General features: G+C 47.5%; 1 protein-coding gene across 4 annotated transcripts in view; it reads right to left on the bottom strand.

Annotated features, from left to right (window-relative positions):
* The window catches only part of LOC115097274 (septin-4-like), a 128,351-nt gene that overhangs the window by 93,851 nt on the left and 15,002 nt on the right, over positions 1–19,498 (bottom strand). Inside the window, exon 1 of one of the 4 annotated variants that reach the window (XM_029612942.1) lies at positions 3,345–3,437. The exons of the other annotated variants lie outside the window; for them this stretch is intronic. Coding sequence (XP_029468802.1) covers positions 3,345–3,374 — 30 coding nt within the window. The 5' untranslated portion in view covers positions 3,375–3,437. Of the gene's footprint in view, positions 1–3,344; positions 3,438–19,498 lie in introns of those variants that run through there. 4 annotated transcript variants of the gene reach the window in all.

Below are 19,498 nucleotides of genomic sequence, written 5' to 3'. Positions count from 1 at the left end.
AACAAAGGACTATTAACAGTACCCACGCCACGGGATACTCATCTAATGCAAATAAGAGATCCTATGTTCTCTATAGCAGGCCCCAAGCTATGGAACTCCCTACCTGAGGAGTTACTTCTCACCACTGAGAAAAAAAAGAGCTTCAAATGCGAACTGAATACATGGCTGTTCAAAAAAGCGTGTGATCTATTATAAAATTTACAAGTGTAGTAAATTACATAGATTTGGATTAATGAACGATTGACAGTTATTAAGAGACTTACAGAAATGTTAAGACATCTCACTGGCTACCTCATGTAGATTACCTAAAAGAACCTAATTCATCATGAATTACTATTGAACAATGCAGCTAACATGTTTTGATATTGTGCTGATTTACAATGTGAATGTGGCTTGTTTTGATTTGATGTTGTGTTGACTTACAGCGTGAAGGCTGCATGTTCTGATGTCGTGTGCACCAATAATGCAAATGTTGCTTTTGTAAACCGTTGTGATCTTCTTTTGGAATGACGGTATATAAAACGCATAAGGAAAGAAAGAAAGAATGAATGAATGAAAGCTTGGAAAGGGACATTGTTGACATTTCACACAGCCTGCCCTCTCCTATAACATGCTTCATGCCCTAGTGCCGGGGTGGCCAACTCGGGTCCTGGAGAGGCAAAAACAGGCCTGGTTTTCAAGATATTCACACTAAGTATGCACGAGACAGATTTGCATGCACTGCCTCCGCTCATCGCAAATCTATCTCACGCTTGTTCGTTGGGGCTATCCTGAAAACCAGGCCCGTCTGAGGCTCCTGAGAGCCAGAGCTGGCCACCCCCGCCATAGTGAGAGGAGGACACACGCTGTCCTGTCAGTTCCAGCCGGTCGGCTGCTTGGCCTGCTTCCTCCGGCCCCACCTCTCCCGGGAGCCGGAGTTTGGCCGGCGAGGTTTTGGGGGGGGGGGAATAGTTCTTACGCAGCACATTGATGCTTCCCTGGCCATCAACTGGTAACAAAGTATATTATGTTTCTATCTTTCTCCTGCCCTGTTCTTCTGGATACACTTCCCAGCCAGCCCTCCAGGGTATCACACAAAGAGAACAATTCATATTTGCTGGAAACTTGTGATGTAGGCTGCTCTAAGCGTTGTGGCCAGGAGGGCTACCCATGCCCAGATGCGAGTGCAAATTCCACAAGGTGAACTCCAGAGAATCTGCTTGGGCAGGACCCTTGCCTGCAAGCTGGGAGAGCAAAAAGCACTGGTCTTGCACGAACACTCCTTGCCGTGACTTTACCCGTCCCTTCCCACCCACCGGGGACTTGTAAATTGCTCTCGCTCAGCTGCAAACCAGGTGTAAGCCAGAGGGGCAAGGGACAGTGGGGTCCAGTGGTCCAAGTCCCGGTCTCACAGTTAATTCCACTACAACCCTGCATGGTTGGTTCTCAACTGGGGAAAGCAAGTGGGCAGGTCTGCTCCCAGGATGAGGAACGGGACAGGGGTATCAACTAGGCAACTGGATTCATTCTGGGAACTCTGCCGGGGCGGGGGGGGGGGGGGAACCAGGTTCGAAACCCATGCAGGGAATTAATATTTACCCACCCCAGAAAATAAACAGAACTGCAAGAAAGAAAGGCAGTAAGTGTGACATTTCTCTCCTCCCCGGAGCGTTTCTGAGTGCTGGCGTGTGTGAGAGAACAGCCTGAAAGCGGCAAAGATTACAAGTTCACTGCCTGTGCTCCTCCGCCATGGCCTTGAGGGAAAACGACAAAGGAACAGAGAACACGAGGGAAGATAATGAGCAGAAGGCGGCCCATCCAGCCTGCAGTTCCCTTTCCTAAGACGAGACCTGGATTTGCACTCCAGCCTTGCTCCTGCTTCCCCGTCAGCTAAAGATCCTCTCTGCCCGGCCCTGGATTCTTGAATTCTGCAACTGCCCTGTGCCTCCACCACCCAGGACTGGATTACGATAGGCCGAGGCCCCCAAACTACGTCACTTTGAAGAGGCCCCAGAGTATTAAGCAAAAATGTGGTCATTTGTTTTGTATTTAGAAGCCCCTCAAAATGTGAAGGCCTAAGTTGTAACTTGTGCCTAAATCTGTCCCAGCCGCCACCTCCCCTGGGAGGCCGCTCTTTGCATAAACCAGCCTTAATGTGGAGAAACAATTCCTAACCTTAATCTTGAGTCTACCGCCTTTCAGCATGGCCACTTGTTCCAGAACTTTCTTTCCGCTGAAAAGGTTTTTGTCTTGTGCATTATTTACACTTTTGGGGTTTTTGACTCTCTCTCTCTCTCTCTCCCCATCACTCCCCGCCTCTAAGGTTATATATATCTATGTCCTTGGATCTCATCTCATAGGGTTTTTGGTGCAGACCCTGCATCATTTTGATAGCCCTTCTCTGGACTGCATCCACCCTGTCTATAACTTTTCGGAGCATAATACTCCAAGTGAGGTCTCGCCAACGTCTTATGCAGAGATATTATCATTGCCCTGTGCACCTCAGCAACAACTAAATAAAGAATAAAGAGAACATTTCCAAGGAAATAATTTCCCTGGAGAAAAAGTGTGGGACTGACAGGACAGAAGGAAGCCAGGTGAGAGAGAGCAAGGGGGTGAAAGTGCTCAGCAACGTGACAGGCAAAGACTTTCAATTCCCAGGAGGTCATGGGCAATTCATCTTTCCACAAACAGTTATTATCGAGCCCAACTGCAGAAGCACCTCATGCACAGTCACTCCCTGTTGGGGCACAGGTACAGCAGGGTGTAGGACTCTCTGTGACACTCCTCGCACAGGAACTTCCCATCAGGGCACGCATACAGCAGGGTGTGGGACTCTCTGTGACACTCCTCGCACAGGAACTTCCCATCAGGGCACGCATACAGCAGGGTGTGGGACTCTCTGTGACACTCCTCGCACAGGAACTTCCCATCAGGGCACGCATACAGCAGGGTGTGGGACTCTCTGTGACACTCCTCGCACGGGAACTTCCCATCAGGGCACGCATACAGCAGGGTGTGGGACTCTCTGTGACACTCCTCACGCAAGCACTCTCCTATCAGGGCACGCATACAGCAGAGTGAGGAACTGCCTATGTTGCTTCTAACACATAGTCACTTTCCTGCAGGAAAGGAGAGGGCACACACCAGGGGGTGCGACGCCCTGTGGAGCACCGCACACACAGTCACTCTCCCTTGGGACAAGGCAGAGCCCCTAGACAGCGGGACGAGGACTCTGAGATGCTGCACGCAGTCACATCGGAATCTCTCCCACACAGACACTCACTTTCCCTGCACAAAGAGGACTCTGCAATGTGGAGTACAGTCAGCCAAGCGGGTAAGCCCTGAGAATCCCCTGTACATACCTCTTGTACAATGTCTGGGCTGGAGGCCATATCTGGATCTGCTGCTGAATGACAGAAAGTAAGAACAGGAACAGAGATGTAGGAACCTACAGTCCCTAAAGGGAGGGCAGGGAGGTGCATTCGCATAGCTCTGCCCTTCAAGGGAGGACCTCTATCTACTGACTGAGTGCTGGCCGAACGCCAGAGCAAGGAGGTCTGAAATGGCAGCCTAGGATGCTAACAACCAGCCACTAATATAGAGGGAAGGGAACATGCTGCACCACGGGAGAAGGAGAACCCCCGATTTCAGCACTGGAGAGAGAAGACTCTGGGATAGCCGATCCTTCCCGGCCCGAGACTGAGGGCAGTGCTGAACTGTGAAACGCTGACAGGAGGAACTGAGTGTGGAAGGTCGGCAGGTGCGGGTGCAGCCTGGGTTTAAATGCCCAAAGAGATAGAAAGAGGAGACCTCATATGGAAGCCCCCAAAGCCCCTGAGGCCCACCCATACCACACTCTCCTGATGACTTCCACCTGGCACTCTCCTCTCCAGGCTCTCTTCATACTCTGTCTCTGGCAGGACCCATACTGTGGAACACCAGGCCTTTAGAGTTAAGGTTACAAAGTGACAACAAATCCTTTCGAAAAAACCTAAAAACCTGGCTATTTAAGCAAGCTTATCAAAGAGAGTAGGTGGAGTAGTGAAGCCGGCGAAGTGCGAGGTAGGAACAAATGAAAATGAAAATCAAACACACACCATCACAATCAATACGTGTGTAGCTGTATTTTATTTTTATATTACTTTGTCTTACCATCCATCACTAAAAGATAAAGTGACACTTATAAAGTTAGCATTGCTTTTAATTCCGAAAAAAATAAAAAAAACTCTGAACAGTATTGTATCACATTCCAATTATTTTATTTTAAAAAACTATGTACCGGACCGATATGGCACTTATGTAAATTAATGTCTCAGCATCCTTATTTTTATGTGCCTATTGTAAACTGTTGTGACGGAAGCTACTTAACGACGGTATAGAAAAGACTTAAATAAATAAATAAATAAATAAATAAATACTGACACCTCCCCTTGCATTTTATTTCCCCCATTAGCCCATACCCCAATAGTTAATGATGTGGAAGAATAACCAAATGGTTAGAGCAGCGGGCTGAGAATCAGGTTTAAAGCCAACTAGTGCTCCTTATGATCACAGGTAAGTCACTTCGTCCTCCCTTGCCCCAGGTAGAAACTCAGGGATATATTTTTACTAAGCTGCGATAAGAGTGGAACATACAAGAAATGCTGTCTATTGTGTGATATACCCACACATTTTCCCAAAACCCCCAGCTCCATTGAAATGAGCTGCTTTGCATGCGTTACATTTTCAAATGCACGCAAAGCAGCTCAAGTAATGCAAATTTCATGCATATCCAATAACATGGCTTGGAAAAATAAGGCAAGCCATGTTATTTAACAAAAGACATTGTAGATAACTTTTCGGTGGGAGCATCAGGACTTTAATGAGCATCTCAATGCTTCTGCACAAAATTTAACGGGCCATGACCGCCTAAAACCAACACCCCCCCCCCCCCCCCCCCCGGGGGTCTGAGAAGACCATACCCCCATCACCTGTAAAGGTGGCTTAAAAGTTAACAATTTTGAAAATCAATGTTTCCAAAATGCAGCAACACTCCGCCCCCCCCCCCCTACCCAAACCTTCTCCCCTTTTAAACACAAGTCACCCCCTCGGGATTCAACTCTCCCCCCCCCCCCGCCCCTCTCGGAGTTTAACTCTCCCCCTCCCCATAGGAGTTATCCTATCCCCCTGCTCTTCCCTAATCTCCAGTTCCCCCCCTTCCTTAGAAGAAGTCCCTGGCAGTGGGCAATGGGGATCCTTGGGGTCTCGTGGGGCCCAGAGTGCTCCCTAGGCTCTGAGCCAATCAACATCATCTTTCAAAATGGTACTGGCCAGCCTGTCCCCATCACATGATACCCAAGTTATCATCCACCTGGAATAAATGACCCGGCTAGCAAAGGAGTTGGTGTCGTGCAGAGGGAGCATCAGAACTTAGGACACAAGACAGCTGGCGAGATTCATAACTTTCTCAGAAGTATTGCCTATTCACGGTAAGAGAGAGAGAGGAGAGGTTTTGTGGTACACGCTGACTTCAATACCAAGCTCAAAGCCTAACACAAGGAAGGGTTCAGATATATTGGTGGCTGGGGCTATATATGAAACAATAAAGTGTGAAACTCTGACAATGGCCTACATCTCTCTGACTCTGGAAAAAGGATCCTAAGTGACAAATGCAGAACATATATTGACAGGCGTTTAAACTAGAGAAGCGGGAGGGGGGATGGTGAACATAAGCCAATTGATTTGGGCTGTCAGCCCAACAAACAAAGGGAGACTGTGGGGAAAAGCCAGAAAGCGAAGAGCTCTCTTGTCTACCAGGAGCAATCAGCAGGTGTGAGGTTGTGCACAGAATAAGTAAAGCCAAGAGGAAACAGCCGGGAAGCTAGGAGTACAAATGCTGATAGTTTATGCAACCAAATCCCAAATGTTCAAGCTGTAATGGTCCAGGTGGTTTTGAATCTTGTTGCTAATCACAGAGATGTGGTCCAGTGAGTTCCATGAACAGGATGTGACCGTTCCAGGTTATAATGTATTTAGGAAGGACAAAGATGGCAGAAAAAAAAGGGTTGGCGAAGTCCTTTATGTTAAAAATAATTTTAAAGCAATTGAAATGCAGGGTACCTGGGGAGAGGAGGAGGTACTGGGGACATCCATCTACCCTGGTGCGGTCTACAGAGCTCCCTCACAGGCAGAGGAACTGGACAGAGAACTGGTTGAAAATATACACAATGTGGCAATGAAGAGGATGGCATTGTTGGCGGGAGGTTTTAATCTACCAGATGGGAATTGGAGGGTCCAATCACTGGCAGACTCGGTTAGAGCTTGTGACTCTTTTCAAGGGGTTCTGATCAGACAAATGATAAATGGAGCTTACGAGGAATGGAGCTGTGCTGGATCTGCTCCATTTGAATGGAGGAAGCATCTTAATATACAGGTAGGTGGCCACTTGACTACCGGTGATCATCAGACAGAATGGTTTGGTTTGATACAATGGCCAAGATAGAGAGAATTAACAATGACAAAGAGCCAATGAATCCATTCTGATGGCTGTGAGACACTTTTGACTGTCCAGATGAAGAATGATTCCGGACAACGGTCATAGTGCTTTTCAGCGAAAACAAGTTTTGCCCCTGAAGAAGCATTACATTGCAAAAGATCAGCCGCATTGGGCTTGGGCTTAACTTTCGATTTTGGTAAAGACTGCTGGTCTAGAGCCATTTCTATACGCATTAACTAAAAGTCTAAAAAACAAAATAATTTTCCTACTCACAAGGTGGATGAATGACCTGACCGGGTGGCCCATAGGTTGATGGGTGCCCTGCCAGGCCTCCGACACCTTGATATATCAGTGGCTGAGTGATTTTGATACATCTGGTAGTCTTCTGGCATTTAAACCATGGCATTTCATGTTCCCCCACCCCTGCATGTTTTGCAAGACAGAAAGAAGCCACACAAAGCTCAAAATCCTGAATTTCAAAACTACTGACTTTGGTAAAATGGGTGAGTACCTTAAAGAGACTATGGCAGGTTGGGAGGCCGAAGAAGAGCGGGCTGCGCTCCAAGGAGCTATAGGAAGAGCAGGAAAGTAGATAAAAGTAGGAGCATAGCTACTAACCAGGTGGCTGGAAAAGTCAAAAGGACCTCAAAAACAAGAACACGGAAGAATATCTGGTTCAGCTGAGAAAAGGCGGGAAAAGAAGACAGGATGGCAAAAGTGCATATGGAAGGAAAAAAAGAGGACTTTTTCCAAGTATATCAGCAAAAGAAGTAAAAGAGCAATTGCAAGACTGAGAGCAGAAGAGGAACCATCTGTATCGAGAGATGAGGAAAAGCAGAAATGCTCAGTGTTCACAGAGAAAGGGAGTGGAAAAGGAACAATATTGGTTGCCAAGGGTACATCTAGCAAAACGGAGGGTGGACAAAGCCAAGGAGCTAGATAGGATGCGCCTTAGGATATTGAGGAAACTGAAGGATCTGTTCTCTAAATCTCGGGAGATGGGAGTGGTCCCGGGTGGCTGGAGAAGGACCGATGTGGTCCTGCTTCATACAAATGCTAACAGAGAGGGGGTTGCGCACTACAGGATGGTTAGCCTGACCTCGACGTTGAGAAAGTTAATGGAAACTTTACTGACAGAAAGGATTCGGCAGCAGAGAGAGAAGATGCCAAACAAATCTGATTGATTTTTTTGATTGGATGATCAAAAAATTAGATCAAGGGCAAGCACCGGATGTTTATTTACTTGGATTTCAGCTCTAAACCGCAGCCTTGGGGATAGGCCCCAAGGTGGTGGAATGAATTACAAATCGGTTGAGTTATAGACAACAGTGGAAAGTGGTAAATGGGATCACTGATGAGAAAAAGGTGATTAGTGGAGTGCCTCAGGGATTGGTCCCGGGGCCAGGTCTGTTCAATATCTTTGTGAATGATATTGCCAAGGAGTTAGAAGCAGGGGCGGCTCGAGGCAATCTGCCGCCTGAGGCGAGGGACGAGATTGCGCCGCCCCCCTCATCCCGCCCCCTCTCGCTCCACCCCCATGTCCCTCCTCCCTTCAGCCACCGCCGACCTGGCCTCTGGCGGCATTGGCGTCGTTCCTCCTCCCTCCTCCATGCCACTGGCCTGGCCTCTGGTGTCATAGTCCCTCCTCCACACTGCCGGCCTGGCCTCCGGCATCATAGTCGTCATCATCCCTCCTCCCTCCTCCATGCTGCTGGCCTTGCCTCAGTCGTGGTCGGCAGCCCTCCTCCATGCCTCTGGCCTGGCCTCCGCTGGTGGCAACCCTCCTCTTTTCTGCCGCCGGCAGCTTAGGTCGGCAGCCGCAGCAGGGGCAGGCAGGGTTCTGAGAGGGGCATTTTTTTTGACACCTCAAATTCGGCCGCCTGAAGCGGCTGTTTCACCCTGCCTCATTATAGAACCACCCCTGGTTAGAAGGATAAGTCTGCCCTTTTGCAGATGACACTAAGTTCTGCAGCAGAGTAGACAGTAGACAGAATGAGAAGGGATCTAAGAAAGCTTGAGGAGTAGGCCTATACTTGGCAGTTAAGACTCAATCTGAAAAAGCTCAGTCATGCATTTGGGCAGGTGGAGCTGATGTACACTGTCCAGGAGAGAGACCATGGAGTGATAGTGTCTGATGATCTCAAGGTAGCAAAACAGTGTGACAAGGCAGTGACCAGAGCCAGAAGGATGCTTGGGTGCATAGGGAGAGACATAACCAGAAGAAAAAAGTGAGGTGAGAATGCTTCGGAACAGGTCACTGGTAAGGCCTCGTCTGGAATGTAACCTCGATATATAAAATGGGCTCCAGGGGTGATCCTGGAAACTATAGACCCCGACTACAGTGCCGGGAACGTCTCCACTAAATGCAGGTGAAAGGATGCGTGTCCTGGCATGACGTGTGCACTTACCCCACAACGCAGGGAAGGCAATTGTCAAGGTACCCATGCCAAAGGTAAACTGATGTTTCATCTTGGGAAAAGACGTTGGAAAATTGCCCTCCTAAATTTTGCAAAGCTGAGCATTATGGGACATGATGGTTGTGGGCGTTTCCTTCTAAGGGTTTCTCCTGTCTTAGAAAATTCAAGGAGTAATAAAACTTTATCAAGGTGGTGATGTATTTTTGGTAAATAGGGGGTGGCATTATTATTTTGCTGGGATGCTGGGGCTGGGAGTGTCTGTGTGGGCGGGTACATTTGTTTTCTATTTTCAGTATAGTAGGGCTTCGGCTTTCCTGATTAAAAAAATGCTCATTCATCCCTTTAATTAAATCACAGTTGGCAATAGGCTCTTACTAAAATAATCGCTGTCATCAGTAGGAAATATGAAATAAGCTCATGAATCTGCTGAGATGAAGGAGCTGAGGCTTTGACAGTGATACACTGGAAGGGACCCTTGGTACATTATTGCATGAAAACCAAGCATTCCTTCAAGTGAAGCACAGCTGAGCTGGTGAGAATGCCTTGATAGAAAATTGGTATCACATCACTGGATCTGCCCCAGTTTTATGCTGAACATATTCAGACGAGAAAGATTGGCCATGAGACATGAAAGCCTTCAGCAGGCAGCTCTATTGACAAAATGTCTAATCATTTGGGTCAATCCTTCGTCACAGGACAGAAGCTTTGTACAATGACGCGACCAATTCCAACCGACTTTGTGCGGTAGCCTATATAAGACAGCCCACGTGGAACGTACGATGTGCATCTTACTCACAGATAATGTCCTGCGGGTGCTAATAAACAGTACTTCGTAGAAGATGCAGCTTCATAAAATATCCCACATGCTGCAGCTACATGGTTGAAGTAAGATTAGAGGTCCATCAAATCTACATGTCAGACTATCTCACAGCCCTCTGTGTACTCAGCTGCTGCTACTCGGCTTTTTTAAATCATTCCTACTTTATCAACAACTAATGGACCAGATCTTTTTCATGGTTATTGTTAAGAAGATCAAGGCATACCACACCTATTTATTTCCACGATTTCTATTCCACTGATCCACCAATCCCAGCAAATTACAATCAACATACAGAGTAAAGCATAACAAAACCTTACACAACACAAAACCTACCTACATTAGTGCACTGGCCGACACCAGTCCTTCTTAAATTTCATCTGCCACGCCTCTATATCCCTTTGTAAAATCAGTGAATCTTTGCAGTATATTTATAGTTTGACAGTTTGATGTCATTAATGACAATATTGCTGTTTCCTCCTTCCTTGTAGATCATTGATAAAAATATTAAACAGCGATCCAAGCATCTTACCAATTGCATGCGACTCTGCTTTTCACCTTATTTCAAAATTGTTGTGTGTATTATTAATTGTGATTCACTGATATCTCCCTTTAGGCCACAATCATACTCACCCTAGGGGGTTGACAGAGGAGGGAGAAAGCATCTGCTGATACAAGAGGGGTTAATTTTGAGGCCCTGTGCTGATAAGGGAGGGCTGGAGACTGAAGCCCTCTGCTGATGGGGGATACACAAAGGGCCCACTGGAAACAGGGGATGGGATGATGCTGGCAACTCCTTGCTGAAGCAAGAGGGATTCTGAGGCCCCTGTTGATAGGGAAGGGGCAATGGGTAGCGCTAGTGCAAGAGTACTAGGCTCCCTAGTGAGCTTCCAGCCTGGCATCCCAACCCATCTTCTGGAGATTTTGAAACACTCAACAACCTTGATGACCCCCACCTCACCCCTCCCAGAACAATCCTGTAAAAAACACATAATTAGACTTCAGGGGGCCAATATTCAGCCGTGGAGCTGATAGTTAAGTTAGACGAATATACTTACCCGGCTAACTTACAGGCCAATACAGTACAGTGCGCTCCGATGGAGCGCACTGTTAGCCTGCTATTGGACGTGCGTTTTCCCTTACTCCTTATTCAGTAAGGAGCGGAAAACGCGCGTCCAACCCGCGGCACCTAATAGGGCCATCAACATGCAAATGCATGTTGATGGCCCTATTAGGTATGCGCGCGATTCAGAAAGCAAAATGTGCAGCCAAGCCGCACATTTTACTTTCAGAAATTAGCGCCGACCCAAAGGTCAGCACTAATTTCTTCCGGCACCGGGAAAGTGCACAGAAAAGCAGTAAAAACTGCTTTTCTGTGCACCCTCCGACTTAATATCATAGCGATATTAAGTCGGAGGTCCCGAAGAGTAAAAAAAGTAAAAAAAAAAAAATGTGAATTTGGCCCGCGGCTGTCGGGCCGAAAACCGGACGCTCAATTTTGCCGGTGTCCGGTTTCCGAACCCATGGCTGTTAGCGGGCTCGAGAACCGACACCGGCAAAATTGAGCGTCGGCTGTCAAACCCGCTGACAGCCGCCGCTCCGGGTCAAAAGGAGGCGCTAGGGACGCGCTAGTGTCCCTAGCGCCTCCTTTTCCCCGTTTCTACCGCGCCACCTAATTTGAATACTGCATCACGCACACCGGCGAGGGGCCGGTGCGTGCGCTGGGAGAGCGGGCGCTCGTCCGCTCTCCCGCGGACTTTACTGAATCGGCCTGTTAAAGGGGATATGCAGTGGTGTGGCTGTGCTGCTGAATATCCCCAGCTATCAGGCTGGGGATATTCATCATTCATCAAAATGCATTATGGCCCTAATGCCTGAGGTATTTATCACAACACAAATGCAAATTTATTCAAAGGGGCAGAATTGGGGAGGGATCAATGAAAACGAGTGGCATTATCACACTGTGTGATAGCATAACACATACTTTTAACTACGCCTTTTTTCCTGGTGTTAAGCCTGAAGCAGGATTTGTGAAATTTATTGCAAATTCTGTTTTGAGAGAGACTGAGATGCTAGGATGGCACACATAGTAGTCAACTCTTTACTGGAAGTTAGGAAAGTCACGCAAAGATGAGATTTCTACACTGTTCTCTCGCCCTAGCTTGTTAGACTCTCTACCAGGGTAGCATCAAGCTAGGGCGAGAGAACATCTTTGTGTGACTTTCCTCACTCCAAATCACGGCAAATCTTCACTGATGTGTACTGTGCTGTTTGTATGTCTCACTGTGCATGTAAAACTGGCCCCAAAACCCTACACCACCCCCAAAACCTCACCTCGCGTTACTAGCTGGCTCTTCTATAGTAGTATAAATAGTTGACCACTATGAATACCTTATAGAAAGTTTCTCTCTCTCTCCTTCCCCCCTAAAGTTTTAATAGCCACACCCCTTTTCCTTATTGCAGGTGTTATTCATGCAAAATGTATCGCATTTTAATGAATCTAGGCCTTAGTTAGCAGGTTATGGCTAACTTTAGGTCAGCCCTATGGCCCGAAAAGAGTTAACCGCATAGGTTAAGCGGCCAACTCTGCCGCCTAACTTATGCGGCCAACTCTGCTCCACCCAGAAATGCCTCCCGCCCACCTTCGGAATGCCTCCGATTTTCAGTTATCAGTCTAAATGGCTTTTGAATATCGACTTCCATACTTTTAAATACTAAGCTTTGAATCATATGTAGGGAAACCCAAGCTGAAGCACATAAAATAAACAAGAGGCCTGATGCTGGTCCTGGCACCAGCTCTGTGAGTTAAAAAAATATAATGGTTGGATAGGGGTTGGTCTGTTCCTGGCTCAGAAGCTAATGGCAATATTTTCTCATTTTGGACAGAGAAAAATTCAAAAATCCTCCTAACTGACTTACCCCAGGCACCATCTCTTCCTTCTTCTGTCTTTTCACCCTTTCTTAGCTGATCAACTTGGAACTCTCGACCTTGGGATTTTTCGATTAAAGGCTCATACAAGGGTGCACCATTCAAAAGAATGTTAACGACTTTATTCACAATCAAAATCACCAAAAATCGATGAGTCACAGGATCCACAGCAGAGACAAACAGCAGCAACAAAATAAACACACTTTACGCTTCCTCTAGCAGAGCTTTTAGATCTTAATCTCCTACTCCAAAGAACGCTAGACATTAGTCATTCTTCATCCTTAAATTCACTGGTACCCACAACCCATCACGAAATGTTTAGCATTCTCTAGATAAGGCCACAGATCTCCAATATTGGTTCCACGCCTCCTCTGGATCTGGGCAAATGCCTAGCAGCATTTCTTTAATACTCCAGCACACAAGACTAACTTTCAATCCCCCTTCACAGTCACACATTCCCTCCTCCTTCTATATCACAGGGCACACATAACAGAGTAACGTAGTAATGACAGCAGAAAAGGACAACATGGTCCATCCAGTCTGCCCAGCAAGCTTTTTATGGTGGTATCTGCCGTGCAGGTGATCCCCTTGCTTCTCTGAAGGGTAGCAACTGCTGCTCTATGCAGTTATTCCTGATCCTTATAGTAACCCAAACAAAACACTACTGCTAGCAACACTTTTACTGGGGGATGAGCCTTCTTGAAAATTCAGACAGGGCTGACGCGCTTTGCTTATGCACTTGGCCTTAGAAGCAGGCCTGTGCTTTTTCCCTTCTGTCTGCGTGTCAGTCCCCCAGCCCGTAAAAGTCAGGGCCTGTGTTGGTTGAAGTCTGAATCCAACTCACCTCCCCCCCCCCCCCCCCCCCCCCCCCCCCACCCCCAAGCAGAGAATGATGTTGCAGTTGTGTCAAAAGCATCAAGGCTTATTGATTAAGAGTAGTAATCCCCAATGCCTTCTGTTAAGGGTGGTAATTGCTGCTCTGTGCAGGTTACCCCCCATGCTTATCCATACCCCAGACCGTAAAAATCAGGGCCCTCGGTGGTCGTCTGAATCCAACTCCCCCTTATCCCCCTGGTGTTGAAGCAGAGAGCAGTGTTGCAGTTGCATGAAAAGTATGAAGGCTTCTTGGCTAAGGGCAGTAACCGCCGCACCAGCAAGTTACCCCCACGCTCTGCCCTTTAGGGATCCACCGTGTTCATCCCATGTCCCTTTGAATTCTTTGATTGCTTTCGTCTTCACCACCTCCTCTGGCAGGGCCTTCCAGGCATCCGCCTCCCTTCCCATGAGGGCAAGGCCCTAGAACTCCAGTACTATTGCTACTTTTAAACATTTCCAGAATAGTGCTGTACAGATAGACATAACAGACAGACAGACAGACAAGACAAATAAGCATTTGGGCAGAAAGAGAAAACACATGCAGGCCGATGCAGTATCAGGCGCTCAGGTCAGCGCACACTGCTGGGATCAGCACATCTAAAACGTGCGTCCAAACTCGCGCGCAGCTAATAGCGCTCATCACCTGTAAATTCCCATGTACATGAGACTATTTGCTATTACTGCCCGATATAAAATGTTCCCGGGCAGCCAATGTGCCCATTGTAACGCGGCAAATGTAACGCCAGCCCGGGAGCATGCTGCAATCAAGGGCTCTACCAGAAAAACCCCCCAAAACCCTGCTTTCTGAGGTTCCCCCTATTAGTGTGGTCTCGATACAAAATGGGAGCCATAGAAAGCAGCATCGTCCAAAAAAAAAAAATCTTGAAAAAAAGAAAAAATTCTGGACGCCCAATATTCAAGCACAATATACACGGTCTAGGCCGTGCATATCATGCGTGTTTTTTTGCCAGCAGGCTGGAGAAAACAGTCGCTCTTATCGAGCGCCCGTTTCCCTAACCCGCACCGACAGCCACGTCTCCCGGGCGCCCGATGAAGAGGAGGCGAGACGGACGCACAATTTTCCCTAGCGCCTCCTTCTTTTATATGGCAGCTCGGGAGAGGTGGGTGGGCGCAGCGGGCGCTTAAATCACGAGCGCCCAATTTCGCGTGCCGACCTTGCATCGGCCCCGGGGAGGGGAATTTTCGAAGGGATTTCTGTGGGCAAAATAGGGTTTTACCTGCAGAAACGGCCTTTTAGAAAAATTGCGCAACCGATCTAAAAAAAAAAGAAAAGACACACATTCTACCGGCAAGTCTACACGCAACAAACAGCAGGGGTAATCGTGTGCCGTTAGTATTTCACTAGCTGCTGGCTTTGCCGCTGTTTCTCCAAAGTCCACGCTGTAAATCAAAGGCGAGGTTTTAAAAATGAAATCCCCTGCTCCTTTGTGCTGTGAGTCGAAATGTCCTGCGGGGGAGGGGGGAGTGTAATTTTCAGTCTCTGATTTTACCTGGGTAAAGTTAGGCCTGCCCTCCCCAGGCATGACGTGCCTGTCGGCCAGCGTTTGACATTCTTTCATAAGGGAAGATTTAAGAGTTTTGGGATGATTGTGCACGAGCTATCCAACCCACAAGGGCCCTTTCTTCCCTTATTATGCCTGATAGCCAGAAAGCTTATAACCGGGCTGTGTGTTATACACCAGATCCCCTAAGCCTCTTTCTGTAGCCCTTGGCTACTGTTGCCATAGCTACAGGTCCTGGGAGGGCTGATTAGGTGGAGGTCAGAGAGCAGTGCTGCAGGATGAGTGCATGGCCTTGGCATCTGACTCCCTGCGCCGCCACCGTGAACCTGCTCCCCAGGCACATCTGAGCCGCCGTGACATTTCTTTGAAAAGCAGTCTAAAGCCAGTGAAAACGAACTGAACATCTCACATCGGGCTCTCTCTCTCAGTCGCTCGTGTGCGCGTTTTCCGGTTCCCTTTGCTTTAGAGCGCGTGTCCAGCCACGGATCAGAAAGCAGAGGTACCACTCACCACCAGCCCCTCTGGCTTCTCAGCTCTTGTTCGTAGGTGCTGAAACTGGAAGTGTCGCCCTGGAGTATAGTGCTACAGCTTCTATTATGCACAGGGGACCACCTCCTACTATAGAAATATTCTTCACGCATCTCTGCTCCTGTTCCAAAGCATCTGGAGACTTTCTTGATGTGCCTCACCTGCTCCAAATTCATTTTGGATCTTTGAAAGGCAAATAGTGAAAATCTGCTAATTATCAGTTGTCGTAAAAAGGAGACAGTTATGAGAGATTTGACTGAAAATAAATTATCCTACCATCGTGTGAATAAAGATATTCAGGATGTGCAAAAGCCATCAAGGATGCCCCTCTAACTCGCCCCAAGTCACTCCCTGGCCTTCCCACAAGCATTCACCCAAATATGCCAGCGCTGTTTCTCTACCTCCCAGAAGCCCGGGAAAGGAGTAACGCTGATGCTCACTGCTGCCAGTCTTGAGCAGTCCCACTTCTCTAGGAGTGTAGAGGCCTGTGTCCACTAGGGCTCCTCACCGGCCCGGCACGGTGTACATGTGCATACTTTTCAGCAAAAGGCTCCCACGTCCACTCTGCTTGATTATCGGCTTGTTACACGGCAAAATGTTCAACACAGACGCTTACGTGGTGTAAAGTGCACGCGTTAGCCACATGCCTATTACACGTGTACAGTTTTTAAGCATAACAGTACGCATGTAGTTTGTAATCATGCCCCCAGAATAAGCACCCCCCCTCCCCCGAACGCCTCTTTTTTTTTTTTTCCATTTAAAGTTTTATTGAACCGTTAAATGAATCATGTCCACAATAAATCGAATCATATTAAAGGGTATACATCACAACATTGATGACTGTACACAGAACCCATCCATTATAGAGACATACCCTAACCAATTCTTAAACAATAGAGTGAATCATTTTACAACATGGAATCCCAACTTTAGTTTTCTACCTCGCCCATTCCCCCCCCCCTCCTCCATTATAGATAACCAATATAATATAAAATTGATGTGTCTATTCGATTGCCACAAACAACCATCAGGGTCTTAACCCTAGAATAAAATGAGATTACTCAATGCTCAAGGTCACGGATCTACTAAAGGAGAGCCTATTGCTTGAGCGGATTTCCAACATGAGTATGCTTGCCTTGTCTTTTCAAATTTATGTGTACATTTATGTCGAAAAGCTGTTATTTTAGACAATAAATATATTTTTTCCACTTTCTGTTGTATGACTGCTTTTGATGGTACTCCGGGTTCCTTCCATGTTCTTGCAATTTCCAAACGTGTGGCCAACAGAACATGGCGAGCCAACCTATTATGTTCATCCGAAAGTCCTATGAATTTTAGCCCAAGCAACACCTGAGCCAGACCAATGGCAGCTATGCCAGGCACCATATCCCCCAACCAGTGATGAATCGCCTGCCATAACTCCTGCAAGACAGGACAGTCCCACCACATATGGATAAAAGTGCCCACTAACCCACATTTCCTCCAGCAGCATCCGAACGCCTCTTTTTAATGCGGCGTAAAGTACTCTTATCGCAAAAGTGTCTGCATTCTCTCAGGTGACAGAAATCCATTAACAGCGGGCTCAGCAAACCGAGCCATGTGATCCCCTATTGTACGTGCGTAGAGCCCAAATAAGCCATCGAAAAACGTACCCGTTAAAGCATGATTTGTGCACATATATTTATACTTCAATCTTTATACTGCCTTCCTATCCCCTTTATTCAATATAAACTTGCAACTACTGTTCACAATATGTTAAATAATAAAACATCCCCTTGGATTTCCTCCATGTTGAAACTCTATACTCCTTCTCGGTCCCTGCGCTCTTCTGGTCAAGATCTCTTAGATATTCCTTCGGCAAGGCTTGCTCACCTCAATGACACCAGGGAACGAGCCTTCTCCATCTCTGCCCCCACTCTATGGAACTCTCTTCCTTCAGGTTTGAGATGCCTCAAAGATCCAAAAGCCTTCAAAAAAATCCCTGACGACTCACTTTTTCAAGTTGGCATTTAACATCACATAGCCTATTTTGTTTTGTCTCAGAGAGATCCAAAAGCCTTCAAAGTATCCCCAATACTCGTGTTTTAAGTTGGCTTGCAACGTCACATAACCTTCTCTGTTTTTTGCCCCAAAGATCCAAAAGCCGTCACAATCCATCAAGTCCTACCTTTATAAATTGGCATTTAACATCATATGGCCTGTTCTGTATTATGGTTTTTTCATGCTTGTATGTAACTGATGCTTGTGTATGATTTTATTGTACCCCACCCTGAGCTATGGAAGGACGGGTAATTAATATTATAAATAAATTAAAAAAAGGTACATCAACTTTCTCTTTTCCACGCCCCCTCACCAAACATATATACACTCTCTAACACAACACATTCGGACTCTCTCTTTCTCTCTCTCCCCAAAGATGATTCCCTTCCTTCCTCCCTGTCCCCAGCACCTGCCCCCAACACATCCCCTGTAAACCACTCACAGATTCTTGACCTGTGCTCTACAATATCTTTTTCCTCTTGATTCCACCTGGGAACTCTCTGGATTTCACCCAGAGGCTCAAGGAATTAGCATCATTAATGCCAGGGAAACACTAGCAAGCTCAGGGCCTCTCTGTTTCCAGCTCCAACCATACCCCTTCCTCGGTAAGCCTGCAGGGAACAGGAGAGGAGAGGTAAGCCTGGAGCAGACACGGCAGACAGTATCGAGAGGGGCAGCCACACACACAATCCCCCCCTGCAGCTGTAATTCCAGGACGTGGGACTTACTTAGCCGAGGGTAGAATGAGGATGCACAAGTCACTTATAGGGGGGTGAGAGAAAGAGAATGCTGGGATCAAGGAGAGAGGAAGGGGAAAAATGCTGAGATCATCTCTGGAGCAGGTGGTGGTGGGTAGCAAGGGAAGAGAAAGTTCAGCTAGTGCAGTATAGGCTGGTAATGAGGGGGAGGCAGTCACTTCCTTTGAAGGTGCTGGAATGGCCGTCCCCTTCTTAGGGTTTATAAGCAGCTCTTTCCTGAGAGCTCTGGGGGCAGTGTTAGGAGGTAAATTTTGTAGTCAGAGGGGATGTTTGGAGCTTTTCCTAAGTTGGGATTTTTTTTTTTTTTGAGGCCTACTCTAAGGTGTGAGCAACCACTGCTTGGAATCTGTGAGACGGTCGGGGGATCTGCCCTGCTTATCCACTCACTGGCGGGTAAGGACCGCATCCTGGGTTTTTGGGGGGATTTTGCAGAGACTTTGCTTTGTGAGAAGCCTGGTGAGACCCCTGCGAGCTGCCTGGAGGGAAAGCACAGGGAAACCCTCTCTCTGGGAGTAGCAGGCTAGGGAAGATCTGTCCTCCTGCACCCTCAGTGAGGACCTGGCGGTGACCCTGGTGCCGGGGGCCTTCTGGTGTTTTCCCCTCAGTTGGGGAAAGAAGAATTTGGTTGGAAAGATCAGGGAGGACTTTTGGCTGCCCCTCTTCTTACCCTACCCAGAAACATCCGGAGCTGCCTGTTGCGGGGGGGGGGGGGGGGGGGGGGGGGCGGGATCCCTCCCCTAAGGGATTCGTCTGAGAAAGAAAAACCGAAAGCAGATCCCCTAACTATGAATAAGGACAATCTGAGACCTCCGAGGACACCCAGGCGGAATCTTCACCTCTGGGGAGAGCGCGGCTTGGGCTCTCTGTACAGCGACTGAGTTTAACATGTTTACCAGCTTTGGGAGGGGCTCGCCGGCCCACCCCTAGGCACTGTGGGTGCTGTCACCCTCCTCTAACCCCCCCCTCCCCCCCCTGGTGTTGTACAATAGGGAGCAGGTGGTCTCCAAGACACAGTCCCCTACTTTCCTGTGGGGGAAAAATGTAAAAATTCTGAAACAAAACCATTTCTATCTTTTATATTCCATTGTATTAGTAGAATTTATTTTATTTTTATTGGTGAAGAAAAGTAATCTCAAAGGGAGGAGGCCTCAGA

This window comes from Rhinatrema bivittatum, chromosome 8 (assembly GCF_901001135.1).
Source record: "Rhinatrema bivittatum chromosome 8, aRhiBiv1.1, whole genome shotgun sequence".
Classification (NCBI taxonomy): Eukaryota; Metazoa; Chordata; class Amphibia; order Gymnophiona; family Rhinatrematidae; genus Rhinatrema; species Rhinatrema bivittatum.
This window is presented reverse-complemented; position numbering and strand designations above follow the sequence as displayed.